This window comes from Petaurus breviceps, unplaced genomic scaffold, assembly GCF_028583685.1.
Source record: "Petaurus breviceps papuanus isolate PSGF00001 unplaced genomic scaffold, PetGlider_PUasm1.0 38, whole genome shotgun sequence".
NCBI lineage: Eukaryota > Metazoa > Chordata > Mammalia > Diprotodontia > Petauridae > Petaurus > Petaurus breviceps.
In genome coordinates this window covers 23,607,122-23,633,539 of record NW_027186304.1, presented here as the reverse complement: position 1 = coordinate 23,633,539, position 26,418 = coordinate 23,607,122, and the positions used below count along the sequence as shown (strand labels likewise).

At 35.4% G+C, this 26,418-nt stretch overlaps 1 protein-coding gene across 2 annotated transcripts in view; it reads left to right on the top strand.

The window, feature by feature from the left end:
- TWSG1 (twisted gastrulation BMP signaling modulator 1) overlaps positions 1–26,418 on the top strand; it is a 152,076-nt gene that overhangs the window by 50,120 nt on the left and 75,538 nt on the right. The window contains exons 3-4 of one of the 2 annotated variants that reach the window (XM_069099651.1): positions 2,098–2,364; positions 19,049–22,713. In XM_069099651.1, the coding sequence (XP_068955752.1) occupies positions 2,098–2,364; positions 19,049–19,230 (449 nt within the window). In that variant the 3' untranslated portion in view covers positions 19,231–22,713. Of the gene's footprint in view, positions 1–2,097; positions 2,365–19,048; positions 22,714–26,418 lie in introns of those variants that run through there. The other variant, XM_069099652.1, reaches the window with a different exon arrangement.

Sequence of the window (26,418 nt, the reverse complement as noted above, 5' to 3'; positions counted from 1 at the left end):
TATAAAAAATAGATATAGAAAGACTTTCAAGAATCAAGGCAAACTAAATAAGCAGATGCAGGAAAACAATATAAATAATGACTATAATAATGTAAATTGTAAGAACTACCTACAATCAAAAAGGAATGTTGCAGAATTTAAAAAAAACACATTAAACAAACATTATCCCAAAGAAGATATATGTGAAGACACCTCCCCACACTGTTTTCCAGAGGTGAAGGTATTTGGCAGTTCTGAATTGCTGTGAGCTAAGCTGATCCGGTATCTGCACTAAGCTCAGTATAAGTATGGTGAGGCCCCCACCCCCATCCCCGAAGTGGGAAAGCCATCAGGTTGTTCTAGGAGGAGCAAACTGGCTTTGGTCAGAAACAGCAGGCTTCTGTGCCTGTGAGAATGGGATTGATTTTGTGAGTGGCCCCTTTGCTTCTAGCCTTAGCAAAATAAGGAGACCTAGTCTTAAAAAAATTAAAATTAAAAATTCCTTGATCTAAGAGTTCTTTGAAAGGAATGAAGGGAAGATACAGGGGGAAATCTGTGTTATGTAAAAACAAAAGATATCAGTAAAAATCTGTTTTCAAAAATTCGTCACATGTCTATGTCCTTGACACAGTGAAGGTACAGTCACTATGTAAATCATAAAAATTTTGTTTTGCCATAAGACTGATAATAGTTTCTTCTTGTCAGAAGACCCAAATTTTTGCTTTAATTAAAGATAATGGAGTCATGGCTTCCTTGAAGTTAAGCATCAACTTGTAGCTTTGTGAAATAAATCAATGTTTAAATGTAATTAATAAACACGATTGTATGCATAAATTATACTTTTATTCTGTACATGTGCTCATTTTATGTGGCTTGCAGAAGGGATATTGAGGATCATTTGTTCTAGCCCCATCATTTTATAAATGAACAATTCTGTTTTGAACTACCTTTTAATTTCTTGCAAACTTGCCATAATCTCTCTAGTGTGTGTCTCCAGAGTATAGTTTGTCTTTTACAAACCTATTTTCTTTTAATTAATAGGAAGCTGAATTTTTGTGTGACCAAATATTCTGGAATGAATAGTAAATTTTTTTTCTTAAGGCTGTTGTGAACTTAAATTATACTGAACATAAGACAAGTTAATAGGCATGCCTCACAAAAAATCACTACCAAACAACATTCTTAATACTTTATAGCCAAACACAACCTTAAAGTCATAAAACCCTGCTGTAATGAAGTTCCACTGGTTGCCCATCCGTAATATGTTGCTGTAGAATTCCTGATATAGTCACCAATCAATTAAGGAATTTAAGTTTATACTTTATATAATAGTCATTTTTCATGATGCAGAATATTAAACAACATGACATTGTGCAACATAGGTAGCCTAAACCTTATTAAAGTTGCCTTTAAGTAGTTTACATATTTTTCTATCATACTTCGTCTGAATATTAAATTTTAAATATGCACAGACTTCTTTATGAAGATCCTGAATTTCATTTCTCTTTGCTTCAGTACATTGCATAGTGATATGTACATAATAGATGCTCAATGAAAATGTTGAATTTATGAACTGTCTATAAAATTCAAACTACATTCCTCCCCCACTTTACCACTCTTTTACAACCCCACCATCCCTTTAAGTGTAGGAAATATATAAATCAGATTTGCCTTACCTTTTAGTGCTTTTAATTAGATAATTGATGAAGAGCAGTACGTTTGCCCCAAAGCTTATTCAGTTCTACAAACATCTTTTAAACGCTTAACTATGTGCAAGGAACTGGTCAGTTAGACAAATTCAGCCTTGTGTTTAAAAGTTTCTTTCAAGGAGTCTAGGTTTTAGTAAGCTGTTAAGCAAGGAATCTAGTTGATTGTTGAAACATGAAGTACCATTTAACTTTGTAAAGTATAACACTGAAAGATGATTCAAGTGTTGAACTTTGGAAATTAAATATGATACACTGAAAATTCTTGATATTCCATTAGTTTAAGTTTTGTTTTGGGATTTTTTTTTTTTTGTCTTTTTTGGAGTGGGTAAGGCAGGGTTTGCCCAAGCTCACGATATTCCATTAGTTCAAAAAAATTTTAACAAATTACTTAATATTTTCTTTTTCTTAGGTATGTGCAATCCTCGAAATTACAGTGATACTCCCCCCACCTCTAAGAGCACTGTAGAAGAGCTTCATGAACCAATCCCATCTCTCTTTCGTGCTCTAACAGAAGGAGGGACCCAGCTGAACTGGAACATTGTTTCATTCCCTGTTGGCGAAGAACTTTCCCATCATGAGAATCTGGTTTCATTTTTAGAAACTGTGAACCAACCACACCACCAGAATGTGTCTGTTCCTAGCAACAATGTCCATACACCATATTCCAATGACAAAGGTAACTAGCTAAGTGTTTTCTTTGCAATTAAATAGGTTACTTTTCTTCTCTTGCTTTTTACCCCATCTACAGAGCATACATGCAAGTTACCATTAGGAATAAAGTTGAGAGATCTAATACTCATCCTTCTGTTTGGAGAATTGAAAGTTCTTGAATAATGACTTGTTTTCTGTAAATGTGGTCCTTGAATACTTAAAGGACTATTTCATGATGATGTAACCTCCTTGTTAAAACATAATATTGTGATGAAAGGTGCTTTGTAAGAAGGTGAGAGACCTCTATTTTGTTCTAAATTTCTTCCCCAAAGAATAAATTCTCATCCTAGTGAGCTCTCTCTATGGATGTCAGTAAGGGACTGTGATAATAATGACAAACATTTATGTAGAGCTTGCTGTGTTCTGGGCACTGTGCTAAATACTTTACAGTTATTACCTCCTTTGATTCTCACAACAACTCTGGCAGGTAGATGCTACTATTATCCCCATTTTATAGATGAAGAAACTGAGGCAATTGGAGGCTCAGTGATTTACCCAGGATCACACACCTAGGAAATATCTGAGGTCAAATTTGAACTCAGATCTTGTCTTCAGGTCTGGCACTTCACTGTACCACCTAATTGCCTCTAGTCAGTAGTATTGTTGACTTTACCACAAATGTAGCCAGCATTTCAAAAAGTGGTACCACTTTTAGTAGATTTATAGACCTCAAAGGGACCTTGAAGAATACCTAGGGGAGCGGCTAGGTGGCACACTGAATAGAGCGCCAGCCCTGGAGTCAGGAGAACCTACATGCAAATCCAGCCTCAGACACTTAACACAAAAACTAACCATGTGACCTTGGGCAAGTCACTTAACATCAATTGCCATAACTTCCACGTCCAAAAAGAAAAAAGGAAAAGAAAAAAAAAACAAGAGTACCTAGGAATCCTCTGGGAAGAATAGTTTTATCACTGTATATGAAGAACAAATAAATATTTTGAGTTTAATTTCCTCATTGGAGTAGAACTCGCTGTTTGCCTCATGGAAATATAGTATAATTATTTCTCAAAATGTGAAATTATATGAAAATAATATAATTTTTCCATTTCTAGGCTTAACTATGTTTTGCCTTTCAGTACCATCTGTTTTACTTTGCCTAACTAAAACAGTGTTAACTACTAGATTTATTACATCTTTCAGCAAAATTTCTTTCTCATTCAAAGAGATTTAAATAGGTGAGTCAAAATGTTATAGAACATTTATTTCTTTATAGTTTATTTTAATCAAATGATTTATTAACTTCTAGTTTACATTATTCATTTCTGCAAGATTTTGAGTTACAAATTTTCTCCCTGTTTTTCCCCTACCCACCACTCCCCTCCTCCAATCTTCTTTGTCCCATATTTTTCCCATACCCCCTCTGACTTTCCATTAAGGCACGGTGGATTTCTATGCCCCAATGCCTGTATGTCTTATTTCCCAGTTACATGCAAAATAATATTAATAATAAATATATATATATATATTAAACATTTGATTTTAAAACTTTGAATTCCAGATTCATTCCCTTCCTCCCTTGTAATCTACTCTTATTGGGAAGATAAGCAGTTCAGTATAGGTTGTACATGTGTAGCTATGCAAAACATTTCCGTAGTAGATATATTGCAAAAGACAGACTATATTATCCTCTCTCCTATCACACCTCCCACTTGTTCTGTTCTCTACTTTGATCCTGTCCCTTTTCAAAAGTGGGTGCTTCCAACTTCCCTCCCTACCCCAGCCTGCCCTCTCTTCCATCATCCCCCCTCTCATCCCCTTCCCCCCTATTCTCCTGTAGGGTGAGATACCCTATTTAGTGTGTATGTCATTCCCTCCCTAAGCCAAATTCAATGAGAATAAGGTTGATCCATTCCCTTTTGCCTTCCTGTTCTTCCCCTCCATTGTAACCATCTTTCCTTCCTCTTCTATATGATAGTTTACCCCATTCTGTCTCTCACCATTTCCTCTCATTATATTCCTCTCTTACCTCTTAATTTCACCTTTTAAGTATTATCCCTTCCTATTCAATTGGTCCTGTGCCCTCTATCTATGTATACATGTACACATATATACACACATTCACATATGTATTCATATGCCCATACACCCTCCCATATAGATAAATATATATACATATATATTTTTTTTCTATTCCTTTCAACTATTTTCATACTGAGAAAAGTTTCATCAGTTACAATTATTGTTTTTCCATGTAGGAATGTAAATAGTTCAACTTTGATAAGATCCTTACAATTTCTTTTCCCTGTTTACCTTCTCATGCTTCTCTTGCTTCTTATATCTGAATGTCAAATTTTCTATTCAACTCTGGTTTTTTCATCAGGAATGCTTGAAAATCCTCTATTCCATTGAATGACCATGTTTTCCCCTGAAACATGATGCTCAGTTTTGCTGGGTAGGTGATTCTTGGTTTTAATCCCAGTTCCTTTGTGACTTCCGGAATATCATACTCCAAGCCCTTCGATCTCTCAGTGTAGAAGCTGCCACATCCTGTGTTATCCTGATTGTGTTTCCACAATATTCAAATTGTTTCTTCCTGGCTGCTTATAATATTTTCTTCTTGATCTGGGAATTCCAGAACTTGGCTATAATATTCCTAGGAGTTTTCTTTTTGGGATCTTTTTCAGGAGGTGATCGGTGGATTCTTTTAACCTCCGTTTTGCACTCTGGTTCTAAAACATCAGAGCAGTTTCCTTGAGAATTTCCTGAAGGACGATTTCTCGGTTCTTTTTTTGATCATGGCTTTCAGGTAGTCCAATAATTTTTAAATTATCTCTCCTGGATCTATTTTCCAGGTCAGTGGTTTTCCCAATGAGATATTTCACATTGCCTTCTAATTTTTCTTTTGTTTGGATCTGTTTAAAAGTATCTTGATTTCTGATATAGTCACTAGCTTCCATTTGCTCCAATCTAATTCTGAAGGAATGATTCTCTTCAGTCAGCTTTTGAGATTCTTTTTCCCATCTGGAAAATTCGGCTTTTTAAGGCATTCTTCTCCTCATTGCCTTTTTGAGCCTCTTTTGCCATCTGAGTTAGTCTATTTTTTAAGGTGTTATTTTCTTCAGTCAGGTTGTTGACTATCATTTCATAATTTTCTTGCATCATTCTAATTTCTCTTCCTAATTTTTCCTCCACTTCTCTTATTTGGTTTTCAGAATCCTTCTTAAGGTCCTCTATGGCCTGTAACCAGCTCGTATTTTTCTTGGAAGCTTTTGGTGCAGGAGTTCTAATATCACTGTCTTCCTCCTGTTCCATGCTTTGATACTTTTTGTCCCCAAAATAGGATTGTAAAGTTAGGTTGCTCCGTTTACTTTGCTTCCCTTGTTTGCTCATGTTGCCACTCAATTACTTGACTTTTGGGCTTTTTGCCACAGTAGGACTCTGCTGCCAGACAAGGGAGCTTCATACCAAATACTGGGGTTTTCTTAGCTGCCGAAGGTATTAGTTGGGTCCCCTCTCTGAAGCCTCCACCTGCTCTGGCAAGCTGGTCTCACACCCCAGGACCTCTACCCTAGACCACAATCCAGATCCAAGCAGGTTAAAGCAAGAGCAATTACCCCTCAGACTGGTTGCTTGGTCCCCCTACAATCTGTAGGCCGGGAGCTGAAGCTGCCATGTGGCTGCTGCTGCACAGGTGCTGTGACTCAGCCGCTTCTCGCCCCAGGGTCAGAGGCCAACCACACTCCCAACTACTGGATCCCAAAGTCCACACTGCACTGACCTCTCACTGTGTCCTTAGTATCTATGTATTGATAATTCTGGAAACCACCACAGCTGCTGGTGATCTGAAGTCCCTCCAGCCGATGGCTGGTCAGGTCCACACTGGGGCTAAAACCTTGGATTTGTGTGGGACCGGAGTCAGCTCCCAGAGCGCAGCACTGGCCACTTGATGCTGGCCTGTGGGACTATCCTCATTGGGAGATTAGCTTCTCTGTGTTCATTTTGTGGGTTCTGTATCTCCATAGTTTCTTCAGAGTCACCTTTTACATGAATTGGAGGAGGTGAGAGCCGGAGCCCTGGGAAGTCTTGTTTCTACTCCACCATCTTGATGCCACCCCCCTATAGAATATTTATTTCCCTTATCAGACAAACCTCCCCTTTTCTAAATAAGTAACATATTTTCCCTTAAAAATGAGTTAATCAGAGGCGGCTAGGTGGTGCAGTAAATAGAACACCAGCCCTGGAGTCAGGAAGATCTGAGTTCAAATATGGCCTCAGACACTTAACACAAAAACTGTGACCTTGGGCAAGTCACTTTACCCCCAGTTGCTCTCCAAAAAGCAAAAAAAACAAAAACAAAAAAAGAGTTATCAGATGAAACTTCTTTTCCCTGAGAATTCTCAGGTCTGTAATAGTCTTCTGGCATATGCAAACTGTCTTGCTACTGCAATGAATAACGTTTTATCTGTGGTACTACTAACAATGACTAAATATCATTTCCTTTTACATATTGGAAAGTCAGTGTAATATTCAAACCTTATGTACATCATGACCTCAGCCTATGCAACATTTCCAGAAAAAGGAATATTTACTTTAGGTAGAAGTTAAGACTTTGTTAGAAGTAGAAAATCAAATCTACCACTCAACTACAAGGTCATTTATGCTTTTTACCACAAGCAGCTCTAAAGGAGGCTTTAGACAGTGCCTACACTCATAAATACATCTTCCTAGATATAGTGCTTGAAATGCTGATGAAGAAAATGCTAAACCTGAAAAAATAAGGCTATAAGACAGCCATATATGACTAGCTTTTGTCATTAAACATTAGCTAGGTGTTTCTGTATGCATGATACTTTATAAAGTGGGTTAAATTGCTATGGACCTTACACAATAGCAGTTTATTTTGGAAGGCCAACTTTTCTTCATAATTTCTCATTTCTATTAATGGTACCATCAGTATCCTAATTTCCTAGTCTAAATATTTGAGTCCCACCCCCACTCACCAATTGCTACCAGTTCTTCCTAAGTGTCCCTCAATGCTTTTCTCACTGTACCACCACTCTAGTCCAGGTTCCCACCATCTTCATTCAGCAATTATTTATTAAATATGTGTAATGTACTGGCTAGTGAAGATATATAAAAAAGGAATATGACTTGGCCATTACTATCAAGGAGCTACCATAGTTTCCTAAGTAGTCTCCCTGCCTCTACCCTCTTTGCTTCAGTATATCCTGCACACAGTTTTCAGGAATCTTCCAGAAACACTACTTTAATCACATAACTTCCTTATCACAAAACTAAAATAGCTATGTATATGGCATAAATAAATTCTAAATTCCTGACTAATCTTATAGCTCTGTAGTTTGGTCTTTTCCCTTTACTTCTCTTTGTCTCTCAATTAAGTACACTTTTCTCTGTAATTATCTGGCATTCAGTTCCATTTTAGCCATTTTTCTTCTGTCCTTTGCACTCCAAAGGTAATTTTCCTTATGAAATAAGAGTTGAGCTTTAAAATGTGCATTTAGCAATTCCTGACCCACCAGTGCCTTCCTTGGATAGATGAGAGTCATCAGTCTATTCTTTCCAGTCACATGTAGGACCACCAGGACTTCCCAACTTGCCTGCAGCTTTGTCCTAAGGTCCTCTAAGTCTTACTGTCTGCCCTGCCTCTTCATCCTTCATACACATGGGTACTGTCATCTGGTATACAGATGCAACCTAAGGACACCTAAGGCAGCCCTTTAGGATTTCTGAAACTTTCTATTCCCTCTCCAACTAAACTTTCTTTTTTATGTGTTATCTCCTCCAATTAAAATGTAAACTTCTTGAGAACAGGAGCAATCTCAATTTTGCTGTCACTATCCCTAGCACTTCCTAAGTGCTCAGTAATGTTTTTGTTTATTCATTCATTGTTTTCTTAACTTGAGTTGTTATAGTATGCCACCATATCACTGAACAGTTGATTTTAGTGTATTATTTGTGTAATATTTATTAATCTTTTTCCCTCATATACATATTGTGTTATATACCTCAGTTATTTACCACAGTAAATATGCTGGCACAAAATAGATTTAATTCAGAACTTCAAAGATCTGTGATTCTGCCATTGTAAGTATTCCCTTCTACCAATACAATTTGCGGTCCTACTATGACTTGGTAGATGGTCTTTGAGAATCATTGTGACTAAAAAATTCATCTTGCTGAGGCAAGCACTGAGCTTTTTTGAACTTAGTCACATTGGTTCTTGGTCAACAGATATAGTCTGTTATTAGACCTAGAGGCACTAGGTGGCACAGTGGACAGAGTGCTGAGCCTGGAGTCAGAAAGATGTGAGTTTACGTATGACCTCAGACATTTACTAGCTGGTCAAGTCACTTGACCTTTGTCTGCCACAGTTTCCTCTACTGTAAAATGGGGACAATAATGACATCTGCTTTACAAGGTTGTTGAGAGAATCAAATGAGATATTTGTAAAGCATCTAACATGGTGACTGGAACATAGGCTTGTTTCCTTCCTTTCTTTTCATCCTCAAAGCTCACCTTTTCAGCTTGATAGACCTGCCAGAGCTAAGACATTAAAGAATTTTATGCAGTGCTCTATCTATCTTAGCCAAGTTGTTGGAATAGAGGAAATATTCAAGCCAACTCTCCCAACATACCTCTCCAAAAAAGTTGAAAATAACATGTAATAACTGAATTCTGGAGCAGCATTGCCATCTAAAAGTCAGGGTAAGACATTTTTCCAGCCCAAGACAGCTTAGGAGGTTGGAAGAAAAGATCCATTATACTGGTATTAGGACCTGGTACAAGGGGTAGCAGTACCTGATATGGGTCTCAGGGGCAATGGCAACAGCAGCAGCAGTTTTGGGAATGCTTACCAGCCAGAGATGGCAAGGGGATTTGGATAACTGATCAGAAAGAGATTACAGGGTACCTCATGCAAGACTAAATACCATTTGGCAACTCCATTATTGAGGTCTGGGTCACAATCCCAAGGCAGAGAGGAATATTTGTGGTTGCAAAAGAGTAGGAGCCCTGATCAAAGTTTCATGGCATGAAGAACAAGCAGGAGCCCTAATCCTAGAGCAGAAAGGTACACTAGGATTTAGATTTGCAAGGGAGCAGGGACACTTTCTGGGTGAAGACCAGAGCAGTGACCATGCCTTTTCCCAGATAATATCACTTTGGAAGCACCAGAAATTTAAGAGATCCTCCAGAACTAGCTGTCAAAACAGGGCAAAAAACCCTGAAGTGAGTGCTCAACTCTAATGTAAAATTCAAAGTCAAGAAGTAGACTGGGAAAATGAGGAAAATAACAAGGAAATCCAAGATACAAACTCAGAAGAAGACAACAACATGAAAATATCAACAAGAAAAGTCTTAAAGAAAAATGCTTGAACAGAAGCCCAAAAAGAATCCCATGAAAAGCTAAAGGAAGAGGGGGCGGCCAGGTAGCACAGCAAGTAAGAGCACCGGCTCCAGTGTTGAGAAGACCTGGAGATCGAATCCCGGGCTCAGACACTTAGCACCCACCCAGAAACACCTGGCCGTGTAACCTTGAGCAAGTTACTTAACCCCAATTGCTTAGGGGCGGCCAGGTGGCTCAGCGAGTAAGAGTACTGGCTCCAGTGTTGGGATGACCTGGAGATCAAATCCCGGGCTCGGACACTCAGCACGACACCCAGAAATAACTGGCCGTGTAACCTTGAGCAAGTTACTTAACCCTGATTGCTTAAAAAAAAAAAAAAAGCTAAAGGAAGAGAGGGAAAATATTTTTAATGAAATGTATGGTCAAGGAAAAATAGAGAACAGAAGCAAGAGCAATTTAAGAAAATTATGAAAGGACAATGTCTTGATAAAAGAGGCACACACAGAAAGAAATGTTGAAGAGAATAACCCCTTAAAAAAGTAGAATTGGTCAAATGGGAAGAGGTATAAAACTCGCAGAAGAAAATAATTCCTTAAAAATCAGAATTGATCAAGTGGAAGTTAATGACTCCATAAGACATTAAGAAACAATAAAACAAAGTCAAAAGAATGAAGAAAAAAAGAATGCAAACTGTCTCATCAAAAAAATAAAATGACTGACCTGGAAAAGAGATCAAGGAGAGATAATTTAAGAATTATTGAATTACAGTCATTCCCCAGTAGAGAAATGATCAAAGAATGTGAAGAGGGATTTTTCAGAAGAAGAATTCAAAGGTCCCTATAGTTACAAGGGGGAAAAAAGCTCTAAATCACTGTTGATTAGAGAAATGCAAATTAAAACAATCCTGAGGTACCATCTTTCACATATCAGATTGAGTAATATGAAAATGATAAATGTTGGAGAAGATGTGGGAAAATTGAGACACTAATGCACTGTTGGTAGAATTGTGAACTGATCCAGCCATTCTGGAGATTAACTTGGAGCTATGCCCAAAGGACTGTAAAACTGTGCGTACCCTTTGATGCAGCAATACCTCTATTAAGTCTGTATCCCAAAGACACTTGAAAAAAAAAAGGACCTATATGTACAGAAATATTTGTACCGTGTTTCCCCGATAATAAGACCTATCCCGAAAATAAGCCCTCCCCTTACTGTGTAAGATTCCTCTAAAATAAGCCCTCCCCCGAAAATAAGCCCTATTGAGATTGCTACTGTAGTGAAGGTGATCCCCTGCGCTACACGCTACATTACGGTACCCTCTGTATGCACCGTCCCCCCCCATGAAACGCACGCCGCGCTCTGAGCTGCATCCAATCAGAGCTGCAGCAGTGAGCGCGTCATCCTGTTCTTCCCCAGTGATTTGCTTATTGAATAAAGGTACATTTTTTTGTTCACATTTACCTGTTTATTAAAATTGCTGTCAATGTTCATTAAAATAAGCCCTCCCCTGAAAATAAGCCCTCTGGTATTTTTCTGTCCAAAAAATTTAATAAGACAGTGTCTTATTATCGGGGAAACACGGTAGCAGCAACTATTTTGGTGGCAAGGAATTGGAAATTCAGGGTGTGCCCACCAATTAAGGAATGGCTGAATAAGTTGTAGTGTATGATTATGATGAAATCCTATTGTGCTATAGTAAATGACAAGCCGGGATGGTATGAGAAAAACCTAGAAAGACTTACATGAACTGATGCAAAGTGAAATGAACAGAACCAGGAGAACATTGTACCAGTAACAGCAATATTGTATAATGATCAGCTGTGAATGACTTAGGTATGTACTACAGAAAAAGAACAGATGAAGACTAAATGCAGATTGAAGCATACATTTTTGTTTATTTTTTTTGGAGGGAAATTGGGGTTAAGTGACTTGCCCAAAGGCATACAGCTAGTAAGTGTGTCAAGTGTCTGAGGCTGGATTTGAACTCGGGTACTCCTGACTCCAGGGCTGGTGCTCTATTCACTTTGTTACCTAGCCACTCCCCTTTATTATTCTTAAGGGGTTTTGGGGGGGAAGGTTGCTATTTTGTTTTACAATAATGACTGATATGGAAATATGTTTTGCATGTGCATATGTATACTCTAATATCAAATTGCTTGCCTTCTCAAGGAGAGCAGAGGGAGAGAATTTGGGACTCAAAATTGAAAAAAAAAGTTAATTGTTTTTACATGTAATTAGGAATAGAAAATATTTTTTAAAAAATAAAAGAATTATTGGACTACCTGAAAGGCATAAAAAAAACCAAGTCTAGACATCGTATTTTAAAGAAATTATAAAGGAAAAGTATCCTGATATCTTAGAACCAGAGGACAAAGTAAAAATTGAAAGAATCCATGATCAGTTCCTGAAAGGGATCACAAAATGAAAACTCTCAAGAGTATTATAGCAAAATTTCAGATGTTGGGGCGGCTAGGTGGTGCAGTGAGCAAGAACGCCAGCCCCAGAGTCAGGAGGACCCGGGATCAGTTCCGGCCTCAGATACTTAACACCCACTCAAAATAACTGGCCATGTAGCCTTGGGCAAGTTACTTAACCCCAACTGCTTTAAAAAATTTTTTTCTCAGATGTCAGTTCAGGAAGAAAGTATTGCAAGAATCCAGAAAGAACGTATTCAAATACTGTGGAACCATAGTCAGGATCACAAGAGACTTAACAGCTAACACAATAAAGGAGTAGATGGCTTGGAATACGATATTCCAGGAGACAGAGGAGTTAGGATTACAAGGAAGAATATATAATGTTCTTTAGTATAATATGAGTATAATCCTTTGTTGGGGAAAGTAGCTGTTTAATGAAATAGAGGGCTTTAAAGCATTCCTAATGAAAAGACTGGAGCTGAGTAGAAAATTTGACATTCAAACACAAGACTAAAAAAAAATCATAAAATTGAGAGGGAAATCATAAGGGACTAAATAAGGTTAAACTGTTTACGTTTCTGTATAGGAAGGTGATACATGATACCCTCCTAAGAACTTTTGTCATTAATAGAACAGATAGAAGGAATAGACATAGACAGAGGAAACAGGTTTGAGTTTATTATTTTGGGATGATCTGAAAGAGATAGAAGGGTAAGGTGAAAAAGGATGCACTGGGAGAAAGGGAAAGAGTGAGGGAAAATATGGAAAATTATCTCACATAAGAAGGCATACAATGAAGAGTTTTTATAGTGGAAGAGGAAGTGAAAGAGTATCAACACTTGAACCTCACTCTTACTCCAGCTGATTCAAAGAAGGGAGAATACACACACACACACACACATATTCAGTTGGTTATAGAAATCTGACTTACCCTAACTTTTCCTACAGGAAAGTAAGAAGGGAAGGGGAGGGGGGAGATTAAGAGGGATATATTAAAAGAGGCAGTGGTTAAGAAGCAAAACAGACTCTTGTGAAAGGACAGGGTGAAAAAAGAGTAGGAAGGATAAACAGAAAAAAATAGATTAGAAGGAAATATTAATAATCATAACTATGTGAATAAGATGAATTCACCCGTAAAATAGAAGTGGATAAGCAGAATGGATTAGGAATAAGAATGCAACAATATGTTGTTTACAAGAAACATACCTGAAACAAAGATACCCACAGTTAAAATAAGGGGCTGGAGAAAAATCTATTTTTACTTCAACTGAAGTAAAAAAAAGGCAGAGTAGTAATCATGATCTCAGACAAAGCAAAAGCAAAACTAAACTTAATTAAAAGAGATAATCATGGAAACTGCATTTTTATAAGTACCATAGATAGTAAAATAATGTCAGTACTAAACATATATATACCAAGTGGCACAGCTTCCAAATTCTTGAAAGAAAAGTTAAATGAGTTACAGAAAGAGAGAGACAATAAAACTGTACTAGTACCTCAATATGCTTCCTCTCAGAACTAGATAAATATAGCCATAAAATAAGAAATAAGTTAAGGAGATGAACAAAATTTTAGAAAACTTAGATATGATAGACCTCTGAAGAAAATGGAATGAGAATAGAAAAGAGTATACCTTTTCCGCAGCTATACATGGCAATTTCGCAAAAATTGACCAAGTATCAGGGCATAAAAACCTCACAAACAAATGCCCAAAAGCAGAAATATTAAATGCATCCTTTTTGGACTATAATACAATAAAAATTACATTTGATAAAGGGCCTTGGAAGTATATATTAAAGTTTATTTGGAAACTAATCTTATTCTAAAGATTGAGTGGGTCAAAGAACAAATCATAGAAACTATTTCATTAAAGACAATACCAACATTGCAACAACATATCAAAATTTTGGGGATGTAGCCATAGCAATGCATAAAGGAAAATTAATATCTCTAAACACTTAACCATAATTTAAAAAGAGAATCGATGAATTTGGCATGCTGTTAACAAAAAAAAAAAGAAATGAGAAAAAGAACAAATTAGAAATCCACAATTAAACACCATAATGGAAATTCTGAAAATCAGAGGAGAGATAAATAAAATTGGAAAAAAAGCAACAACAACATTGAACTAATAAATAAAGGGAGCTGGTTAGTTGTTTTGTTTTGTTTTTTTTTAAGAAAAAAAAATTCCAAACTAGATAAATTATTGGTTAATTTGATTTTTAAAAAGAAAAAATCTAAATAGACAGTGTCAAAAATGTAAAGGCTTGGGGTGGCTAGGTGATATAGTGAATAGAGCACTGGCCCTGGAGTCAGGAGGACCTGAGTTCAAATCTGGCCTCAGACACTTAATACTTAGTAGCCATGTGACCTTGGGCAAGTCACTTAACCCCAATTGCCCTGCCTTCCCCCCTCCAAAAAGCAAAAAAAAAAAAAAAAGTAAAGGGTCAGTTCACCAGCAGTGAAGATGAAATTAAAGAAATTGTTGGAACCTATTTTGCCTAATTATATACCAATATATCTAACAATCTAAGTGAAAGGGATGAATATTTACAAAAATATAAATTGCCCCAAATTAACAGAAGAGGAAATAGAATACTTAAATAACTCTCTCTTAGGTGGGGGAAATGAGCATGCTGTCAATGAGCTTTCCTAAGAAAAATCCCCAGGACCAGATGCATTTACAGGTGAATTGTACACACATTTAAAGAACAATTAATTCCAGTACTATATAAACTATTTGGGAAAATAGGCAAAGAAAGAATCCTACCAAATTCCTTCTACACACAGATGTGGTGCTGTTGGCTCTCTAACAGAGAAACTCTCCCTAAACCAGGGAGAGCCAAAACAGAAAGAAAACTACAGATTAATTTCCCTAATAAATATTGATGTGAAGTTTTTTAAAATAAAATAATAGGAAGGAGATTATATCAATAGATCACAAGGATCATACACTATGACCAGATGGGCTTTATACCAGGAAATGCAGGGCTGGTTCAATATTGGGAAAACCATAATTGATCATATCAGTGGCAGAACCAACAGAAATAATGATTATCTCAATAGATGTAAGAGATTTTTTAAAATAAAATACAGCACCTGTTAAGAACATTACAAAGCTTAAAAATCAATACAGCTTTTCTTAAAATGACAAGTATGTATCTAAAACTATTAGCAAACATTATCTGTAATGAGGATAAGCTAGAAACCTTCCTGCTAAGATCAGGGGTGAAGCAGGGGTATCTATTATCACCATTTTTATTCAGTATTGTACTAAAAATTCTAGCTATAGCAATAAAACAAGAAAAGGAAATTGAAAGAACAGGAATAGGTGATAAGGAAACAAAACTATCACTATTTACAGATAATAGATGGCATATTTAGAGAACCCTAGAGAATCAACTAAAAATCTATTTGAAATAATTACAAATTTAGCAGAGTTGCACAATATGAAATAAACCCATGTAAATCATTAGTGTTTCTGTATATTACCAACAAAACCCAGCAGGAAGCAATAGAAAGAGAAATTCTATTTAAAATAACCAGACAGTATAAAATGCTTGGGAGTCTACCTGCCAAGACACACCTAGGAACTATATGAACACAATTACAAAACACTTTTCACACAAATATAGATATAAACAATTGGAGAAATATTAATTATAGTTCATGAGGAGATTGAGTCAATGTAATAAAAATGACAATTCTACCTGAATTAGTTTATTTATTCTGTGCCATACTAATAAAACTACCAAAGAATTATTTTGTAGAGCTAGAAAAAATACAAAACTCATCTGAAAGAAAAAAACTCAAGAATATTATATGAAAAACAATGTGAAAGGAGTAGCCTAGAAGCACCAGATTTCAAACTATATTTCAAAGTAGTAATCATCAAAAGAGTCTGGTACTGGCTAACAAGTAGAGTGATAGGTCAGTGAAATAGATTAGAAAAATAATATATGGAGGTAAATAACTATAGTAATCTTCTGTTCTTAAGCAGAAGATCCCAGCTATTGGGGCAAGAACTCACTATTTGACAAAAACTGCGAAGACTGAAAAAATAGTCTTGTAAAAAGTAGGCGTAGACCAACATCTCACACTGTATTCTAAAACCAGGTCAAAATTGATACATTATTTAGACAAATTAGGGGAGCGTGGAATAAAATCAAATCTATGGATAAGGGAAGATTTTATAACAAAACAAGAGATAGAAAGGATCATGGGAGGTAAAATGGATAATTTTGACTACATGAAATTAAGAAGTTTTTATGTAAACAAAACCATTGCATCCAAAATTAGAAAGAAAGGAAACTGGAGGGGGGGGTGCTTTTTATAATAAGTTTCTCTGATAAAGGCCTCATTTCTCAAAATATAAAGGGAACTGAACCAAACTTCTGAAAATATGAGCCATTCACCAATTGATATAAGGCTATTAATAATCTTCAGAAAAAGACAAAGTTATGAATAGTAATATGAAAAAATGCTGTGTCACTAATAATTAGATAAATGTACATTAGAACAACTAAGAGGTACCCCCTTACACCTCTCAGGGTAACATGACAGAAAAATTAAATGACATGCTATAGGGGTTGTGGAAAAATGGGGACTCTAATGCTCTATTGGTGGAGCTGAATTGGTCCAACCATTCTGGAGAACAATTTGAAACTACGACCAAAAAGCTATAAAACTGGTATACCTTTAGACCCTTTAATACCACTACTAGGTCTGTATCCTGAAGAGATCAAAATAAAAGAAAAAGGACCTATATGTACAAAAATATTTATAGCAGCAATTTTTATGGTGGCAAGGAATTGGAATGTGAGGGGATGTTTATCAATTGGAGAATGGCTAAACAAGTGTCTTATATGATTGTGATGGAACATTATTTTACTATAAGAAATGACAATGGGAGTGGTTTCAGAAAAACTTAGGAAGACTTATATGAACATATGCAAAGTGAAATCAGCAGAACCACCAGAAAATTGTGCACGAAACAGCACAATGATGATCAGCTATGAAAGACTTAAAGCAGTGAACGAAGACATTTGCAAAGGACTCATGATGAAAAATGCTATTCACCTTCAGAGTTGGCAATATGGCTAATATGGAAATATATTTTACATGACTTCACGTGTTTTGTATTTTTGTATTGCTTGCCTTCTCAGTGAGGGGGAGAGAGGAACTTGAAGGAGGGAGAGATTTGAGAATTCAAAATTTGAAAAATGAAGTAAAATTTTTTTAAAAGAGTAAAACACATGTAGGACTCAACTGCATTATAAGCAAGCAAATGTGCTGAGATACAAAATAAAAACAAAACAGCATTGTCCTCAGGGAGCTAGAGTGCTCAGGTAATATTAATTATTAAGTCAATCAAGAATAATAGGAATTCAATAAACATTTTATTGAAGATGCAAAGCAGTATTATAGTGCTAAAGATATAGAGACAGAAAGTAATTGGGTTATATTTCCCTTTGAACTTTGATAAGTACTGTATCTTCAGAAAAGTAACATTTCAAAATGTAGAATTGAAAGTCAATATTCACCCTCAGTCTACCCCTTCATGGATGTGGGAGGTCCACAGGCATGAAAACTTGCTTGTGTTTTTATACTTTTTCAATGTGTTGATTAGTTGATTTATTTCTTCTCTAAAAAAATACAGTTTGTTATCTTGGAATGCTTTCAGGCGTAGAGTAGGGAGGGATGGGATGGGAGAAGAGACAACCATAATAATGTAAAAAAAGAACATGAAAATAAAAATTATTTTTAAAAAATGAAAGTCAATATTAATGGTTCAAGCAGTATTTTTTAAAAGATTGAATTTTATTTACACATATCTTCCAAACTTTTTTAGAGATAGTTTCATTACCAAAGGAGAACCCTTTGAGATCAATGAGGACTCTTGGGTAATGTTCACACTGGACCTTTTTTCTATATTGGCAGTTCTCAAGTGTTTTCAACATACCCCTGGGAGATCCCCAAGACCTTTTTTTCCTGAAAGGCAATCAAAATTATTTTCATAATAATACAAAGATATTATTTGCCTAATAAAATACTAAGATGTTATTTGCCTGTTAAAATAATTCTACTTTTTCCAACTACATCTCTATGAGGCCATATTTTCTCTATATACTTCATTAGACTGAATACAGAAGCAGATATGAGAATCCACCTATCTTCCATTAAGCCAGACATTAAAGAGATTTGCAAAACTATGTAAAGCAATGCCACTTTTCCCATTAATTTCTTTGTTTTGGAAAACAGTTATTTTTCATAAGAAATATTTTTATTAACATGCAATTAATTTATTGTTCTCTTAATGAATTAGGTTTTTAATCAATTTTTTCCAATACTGTAAATATTGATATGTAACCCACATAAACAAAAGCTCTTTAGGATCCTCAATAATTTTTAGAGTATTAAGGAGTCCTCGATAGTTGTAAGAGTGTAAAGGGAGTCCTAAGACCACAAAGTTTGAGAATCATTGGTCTATACTGTAGTTATCCACACATGAGTCAAGATGAGTTAATATATGTAAATGGTGCTTTGTGAACGTCCAGTACCATATAAAATAGATTGATATTCTAAAAAAAATAATACCTGGATCACTTAAATATTATGCCCTTTGACCATATGTTTGGCATAACACCTAGAACCCCGCTAATGTACAGTAATAATTTTCTCAAAGATCAAAGGCTAGGGTTGGAATTAAACTATAAATAAGAAAGACTTCTTAGACTTATGCAGCATTGGAGAATATAACTTCCTCCTATGTGGTTTTAACAAGTAGTAGACCCATGGAACTTGAATGAAAGAATGAAGATATACGAATGTTAAATATAACTATTACACAAAGCATTGCTATTTTTTTTTTCATTTTTCTTTCTCCCTCTCATATCCTGTTTTGTTTTTTTTTTTGTTTCCAGAACACATGTGTACTGTGGTATATTTTGATGACTGTATGTCAATACATCAGTGTAAGATCTCTTGTGAATCCATGGGAGCATCTAAATATCGTTGGTTCCATAATGCCTGTTGCGAATGTATTGGACCAGAATGTATCGACTATGGCAGTAAAACTGTCAAATGTATGAACTGCATGTTTTAAAGAAGGAAAGGGAGTTCTATTATAATAAAATACAGACCAAAATCATCTTCATTAAAGAAAAAGAGCTGGAAAGACATCAGCTGGTGAAGTATACCTGATTCATCAGAATGCAAGTAATTTGGGAAGGAGATATAAAGAATTTTAAATATTTGTCACTTTTTAAAAAATTGAGTAATGATTGATTTTTCTATTATGTTTTGAGCTTCTTTTTAATTTTAGGAAATTGTTGAGTGTAATCATCCATCTTCATTGGCCTGTTGTTAATTGTCAGTGAATTTTTGCCTTAGAATGTATTTGAAATCTTGGTCATTTATGCAAGAGGTATAATTGAAGAATTCACTGGGATGTCTTATTTTCATGTCAAAGACTGGTGATTGCCAGTTTCTGCCAGTATCCCTTAACTTTTTTGTTTTGAAAATGTTAGCAGACAGACCCTAGAATAAGGTTGGTTTACTTTGACAGTTACTTCCTATATTTAAAATTTCCTTTTTAAACCATTAGAATTACACCATTCACAGAATGCTGAGTTTTTATATATATGTACATTGCAAATCCTATCCCTTCCCTTTATTTTTCACTTGTAGTCTATTAGAAGCACAGGAATTATTTAAACTTACGTTTATATGAAGGTTTGCATAAAAACTAAACTGATAAATGTTTTACAATATAAAGATAAGATGAAATAGGAATATTATTGAGAACATGCTAAATAGTAGTGAAAACATTGGTGAATTTCAATAAACACTAAATTGAAACTCAGTTCTTGTATATGACTTGTGAGGCCAGTTTTGAATGCCAGACCAGGAGATACATAATTTGTTTGAACCTAATTGGTGTAGCAGTTCAAGTCAAGAGAAGGGAGAATGGAATATGCATTTATATGATGCCTACCACAAGCTAAGCACTATAAGCTTTACAAATATCAATCTCATTTGATCCTCACAACAACCCAGGGAGGTAGGTGCTGTTATCCCCATTTTGCAGTTGAGGAAAGTGAGGCAAACAGATGTTAAGTGACTTGCCTAAGGTCACCCAGCTAGTACATGTCTACGGCCAGATTTGAACTGGAAATGGAGTCTGGGGAGATAGTAAACTGCTAAAGTTACACTTCTTGGAAAATGAAAACAAAACCACAAACATCATAGTAGAAAATATGGCCCCCCTTTGGAATGTGAGTGAGTAGAATCAGGGTAATGGAAAGAATAGAGCTTAAGATAAAAGAAAAAAATGTATCAAAAGGAAATTTAGGGTTGAGGGACATGATACAAGAAAATTGAGTTCAGATTACTTAAAATAATTTTATTGCTTCAGAATCTTCTATTTAATTGGTTTTTTTACCTGATTCTAACTTATATTGTTATTGAATAAGCATTGATATCTAGGGAGTGAGAAACTTGATTAACTGTCAGAGTATCACAGTTACCAGTAAGTATAAGTGTCATCACTAACTTTGAGGTTTTATGACTGACGTATTTCAGAAGAATTTATAAAGGTTTCCTAAAGGATTCTCACATAGGAAACAGCAAAACTCCAAGTACGCTCCAGTCTTTTTTTTTTTTGCTCTTTATGTAATATCCTGATTAAAAAGCCAGAACATTATTTACAAAAAATGTACCTGCCCACACTTAAAGAAAATCTGAACCTTCAAAATAAATAAATAAGGTAAATAATTCATAGTGCAAACAAGACTCTAAGCTTTTCAAAATGCATAATCACAACTTCTCTTTGGTAGGAAATTCCCTTATTGCATCTAAAATAGGATTTTATTTATTTAACATTTAGATTTTCGGGAATACATATTTACTGCACATCTTCTTATATAGATATATTCATCTTAGATTTTGCAATAGTCATTTGCTTAAACTTAAGTTGTCTTCAGTTTGTGTGTATTTTTCTGATCAAGTATCACAAAATTAAAAGCCTTGATGCCTTAAATAGTGTTTTCTACTGACACTAAACACATTGTCCAATCCAAGTGGACTATGAAATAAGCAGTGATTTAAGATAACTTAACCTTTTCCATTTTATAGAGAGAGTTTATTTTAGGACATGAACTTTTATTTTTTAGGTAGCAAAACTCTTCCCCTTCATTTTGTTTTCATCATTTCATCCTGGACTTTGTTTTAAAACAATAGAAGCCTGTAATTGTGACCTAAATATATTAAAGAGTAAAATATGATAGGAATCAACATCTTTTAAAAAGGTATAATTGAATTTAATAGGTTTTCACCATGCATAACTAATATCTGCAGCCTGAGGGTTTGTTTTACTACGGCAAGAAAAAATTTAAAGAAATTGATGGCCATTTGTGTATTTCAGCTTCTAACTTCTTCAGAGTAAACACATGCATAAGGAGAAATTCCTTTTTGTTTGTTGACTATATGCTTAATGTCATGAGCATTAATTTCACTTAGCACATATGTGTTCTTTAATTGACATTCCTTATTTTTAAATACTTGATAAAACATGTTTGTATGTAGATAACTATTTTTTTATTTTCATCTTTTCTGACTTATTCTACATTGCTCTTTTTCAATTCCCTTCATTGTGATAGTGATTTCCTATACTACAAGTCAATTTAAGTCGATGTGATTTTCCTTTTTCCTCTATTTACCCATTAATAGCTATTCTTTTAATTATTTCTTTTCGTGATGAAATTCCTTTTAAAATTTTTATTTTGGTGGGTGGAATAAATATGAGTATAGAAACCTCTCTGCTGTTTATCCCATGGTTTGTTTTCTGATTTTGGATAATAGGTATTTTAAATTTGACTTTAAAATGTAGGTAGAATTAACATAAAGTCTGTCATTAATTCTGAAGCTACTGCTTAATCTCCTCTGACACTTGGACACTACTGTGATCTTGACCACCAAATTCTGTATTGAAGACATTATGATAGGTTACTGCTTCTGTTTTTTATATTTCAAAAATGTTTTGTTATTTGCTGCTGGGTTTTGATAGCTAAACTATGTAGAAATAAAATTGTAGATTTAAGTGAGTTTTTATTAAAATGAGGGGAATTTCATACTACCAAACATTTCTTTTAGGGTAGCTTTTCTTTTATTTGCTTGATTCAAGCACTCTGCTTTTTATTGAAACTATAGTCTTCATTTGAGGAGCCAAAGTAATTCCAGTATATATTTGTAAGGCATGTCATGAATCAAAGATAGTCATTTAGATTTATGACTTCTAAAATTTAAGGAAACTAAAATAGTTGATCTCTTAGGATCATAACTCATTTAATGGCTGTTTAAGAGCAGAGCTAATATCAGTGTGAGAAGGAGGCAAAAGAGGAGAAGAAAGGAGTCTGATATTAATAGATTGACTATGAAAAAGTTCTTGCTTTAAAGAAGTTTGATTCATTCTGTTCCCCCAACTGCATATTATGTATTCATGCAATCTATTAGCAACATAAAATGTATGTATTTTGTCCTTTTTTTATCCCTGTAAACAAATATATTTTAATTAAAATGTTGTAATATATTGGAGTTGTGGTTTTTGTTAATACTAACATTGCACACCAAACACATCTTTTTTGTGTGTGATATTTCTGTTTGGCTAATTGTTTTCCTTCATCTTTTGGTAAATTCTTCAATAAACTCACTTTATTTGGATGTTAATGGATTGGTTGAAGTGTGTAAGCTGGATTTTCAAGTTTTGTATTCTTTTTATTACTTGCTTTGCTGATGACCCCCTTTTTTAGGAGGTAATGGCTTTTTTGCTTTTTGAAATAATTTTCTGTAGGCAACCTGATACTCAAAATGGAAGGACTTTGAGACCCACTCCCCCAATACCCTTGATCAAGTGAAGTTTTCAGATAGGGCATTTCAAAATATGTTGCATTATCCTGAGAGAAAGCTATTTACTGCCATAATGGAATGGGTAGCAGAGAATAGTGTTACAGGGAGTGGGCTAGGGAAAGGGTAAACACTTTCCCAGTGCTTCTTGAATCAGGTCTGCAATGTAGTTTCGTTATTAGGAAGTAAGAAAAGCAAAGGCAAAACTGAAACCCAGTATAAGAAATCCTAAAGAGATTTAAGGATAGGGATAAGTTTAGGACCTCTGATTTCACTGATACAGGAAGCTCTTTGATGAGAAAATTCCTCTCCCAATGCAAGGCTGCACTTTCTCTGCAACTGAGAGTCTTAGAGAATTGCCTAGAATGTGAGAGGGGAAGTAAGTGACTTGCCAAAGGCAGTAAGTATGTCAGGGGCAGAACTTGAACTTAGGTCTTTCTGATTGATTCCAAGGCCAACTCTTCACTAGGCTACACTGTCAAGAAATTTTAGGAGCTAAAAGCAATTGTGCCTTCCTCCCTTGCACCACCACCACCCCCCCAAAAAAAATTTAGTACGATTAGGAGATTTGAAGTGGAGCTGGAGAAAAAATCCATGAAGGAATGAAAAGAACTAAATGCAAATAAAGTCTTTGGAGGAATTTTTTTATAAGATTCAGCAAAATGGAAAATTCATTGTGATATAATAGTTTTAAAAAAAGGAAATGTGGTCTTAGGCAACATTAGAGGAATGATAGAAAAGAGGGATGTGATAGAGTACACTCTACTCTGGATAAACCACATCTAGAGTATCAAGTCCAGTTTTGCCTGCCATATTTGGAAAGGATATTCATAAACTGGAGGAAAAACTGCATGGTGAAGGGCTCCAGTTTTGACATTTAGCTTAAAAGAAGAATTACTGGGTGGGGTATAAGAAAAGCTTTCTTCAGCTATCTGGAAGGCTGACATGTAGCAGGGGGTTTCAACTTCTTCTTAATATAACAGACACAAGTTTCAAAGAAGCAGATTTAGGCTTAGTTTGAAGGAAAAACTCCCTATCGGAGCTGAAAGTGCAATGGACTGTCTGGGCAAGTAGTGTGTTCCCCATCACTAGATGTCTTAACTGAAGCTGGATGACCACTTATTCAGTATGCTGTAGAGGTTTCTGTTTCAGGTTTAGTTCTTAACAAGATGGCTTCTGTGGTTCTTTCTAACTTTTGTGTTAATGTGATAAATCTAGCTTTCTAAAAAAAATTAACCTCTTAAAAATTAACATGTCACTAACATAATTTTTCCCAAGCATTTTTTTAACTTATTTACCTTGATTTTCCTAAAAGTCAAAGTCCTTCGTTATTTTTCACAATAGCCAGCATTTATTTATGAAAAGTTAAATTTAATTTGGTTTTTGCCCTGCTTGCCTAAGTTTACATATAGATCATCTGTGTTTTTGAAGATTCAGATGATACAAAATTTTTTATTTTAGATTTGGTAATATAATGAAAAATGAACACATCTCAAGAGTATAAATGGTTAAATCAGAGTCCTATCTTTGCAAAATAGAAGTGTAAGTACATGAAAATAAGAACTTTTGTATAAAATGTAAATAAAACTGACCAATACTTTTGTCTAGTAAACATCCTCAATTTGCTTTTATGAATAAACAGAAAAGCTAATGTGATCTCTGGCGTCATCAAGGCGGGGGAGGGTCATAACTTCCAGTACTAGGGAAGTGATAGTCCTTCTGTATTCTGCCCTTGTTAGACTTCATCTGAAGTATTGTGTTCATTTCTGGATACTATAGTTTAAAAAAGGAGATAAGGAATTTTTCCTATATTCATAAAGGATCTTGAATTCAAAGATGAAGTGTTTGTACTCAGTTCAGAAAGCAAAGGAGAGTTACTGAAGTGATCAAAGGAGTGATTTGAGCAAAGCAGTACATTAGAAGATTTACTCTGGCAACAATGTGTGAAGTGGGTAGAAGAATGGAGGAAAAGATGGTCAGTTCGAAGTTATTACATATAATCTTGGTGAGAGATAGTGAGAGCTTGGATTAGAGTGGTGACCATGTCAGTGAAAGAAAAAAAGATGGGTTTGAGAGATAATGAAGAGGTAAATAATTGGTTATAGACTAGATATGGATGTAGAAGAGACTAAAGAATCAAGGAATCAAGAGACCTAGGTTCAACAATTAGTCAACAGGCATTTGTCAGGAATTTACTATGTGCCAGGTTCTATGCTAGTGAATTCCAATTCTGATTTCTAGCTATGTGACCTTGAGCAAGAAATTTTTCCTCTCTGGGCCTCATAGGATCTTAGGTTTAGAACTAGGAGAGATCTCAAAGTGTATCTCGTCCACTTCATTTTGTAGATGAGGAAACAAGCCCAGTTTCCTTTTCTGAGGAATGAAGGGATTGAATCAGATGAACTCTAAAGCTCAGCAGAACAGCAAGGTAGAAGCCGGTATCTGAAGTCTCATCAGGGAAAAGAGGAGAGAGAGTAAGAAGTAAAAAGTTACCAGAAGCTAGATTTCTACTTAGGACCATATAGAAACAACTGAAGGAATTTTGTGCGTGAATGAGGAATTTATCAGGAATATAATGATTCCAGATCTAAGATAACTGAGCATGTTAACCTTGTGGAAACCTAATTATAATTTAATTATAATTAAAGCTTCATTCAGGACCCCCCAACACTTCAACTTAGCCCACAGCTTACACCCTGACCGAAAGGTAGTTTGGCATAAAATACTGTCCTAAGTTATTCATGAGAACAAATAACTGAGATCTTCTAAAAATCAAAGAGAATTTTGTAGTAACTTGAAGTGAGTGATTTTTTTGTATTTCTACCAGTGCCAAGCAACAATTGCATAGGTACAAAACCCCTTCTGGCCTGCTCACCATTTTTAGGTTTCCATTTAGGGGTGTGTCCATGTGTATCAGCAATGCCATATTCACAATGCCTATAGAGATTACAAATATGCTGATATAATTATCCATCACAAAATACGTCAGGTTTGCCATTTGGGGAAATAAACTAGAAAATTTATTAAGATACCAAAAGACTGAGTCCCAAAACCAGAAAGTGAAAGCCATCAGAGTAGTTATGACATTGGCACAGGTAGATAAAGAAGAAAGCACCCACATTTTCAAGCCCTCAAAACAGAACAGGCTACCTCAGGCAAAGGTCCTCCTCTCCCCACTCACAGCAACCACCCAGCGTCCTGGAAGAGCGCTCCCAGCAGCTCCGGCCCCTGGCAGTGCTCAGCCGGAGTCCTAACTCAAAAAAAAAAAAAAAGGCAACCGCCACCAACTGCCAACCGCAGGACCGTTAGCTCGGCTTTTCACTTTCTCTTGCTCTGCTATGTCAGCACGTCCATGGGGCATGGGAGATCTTTAAATCCCATAACCCTTACA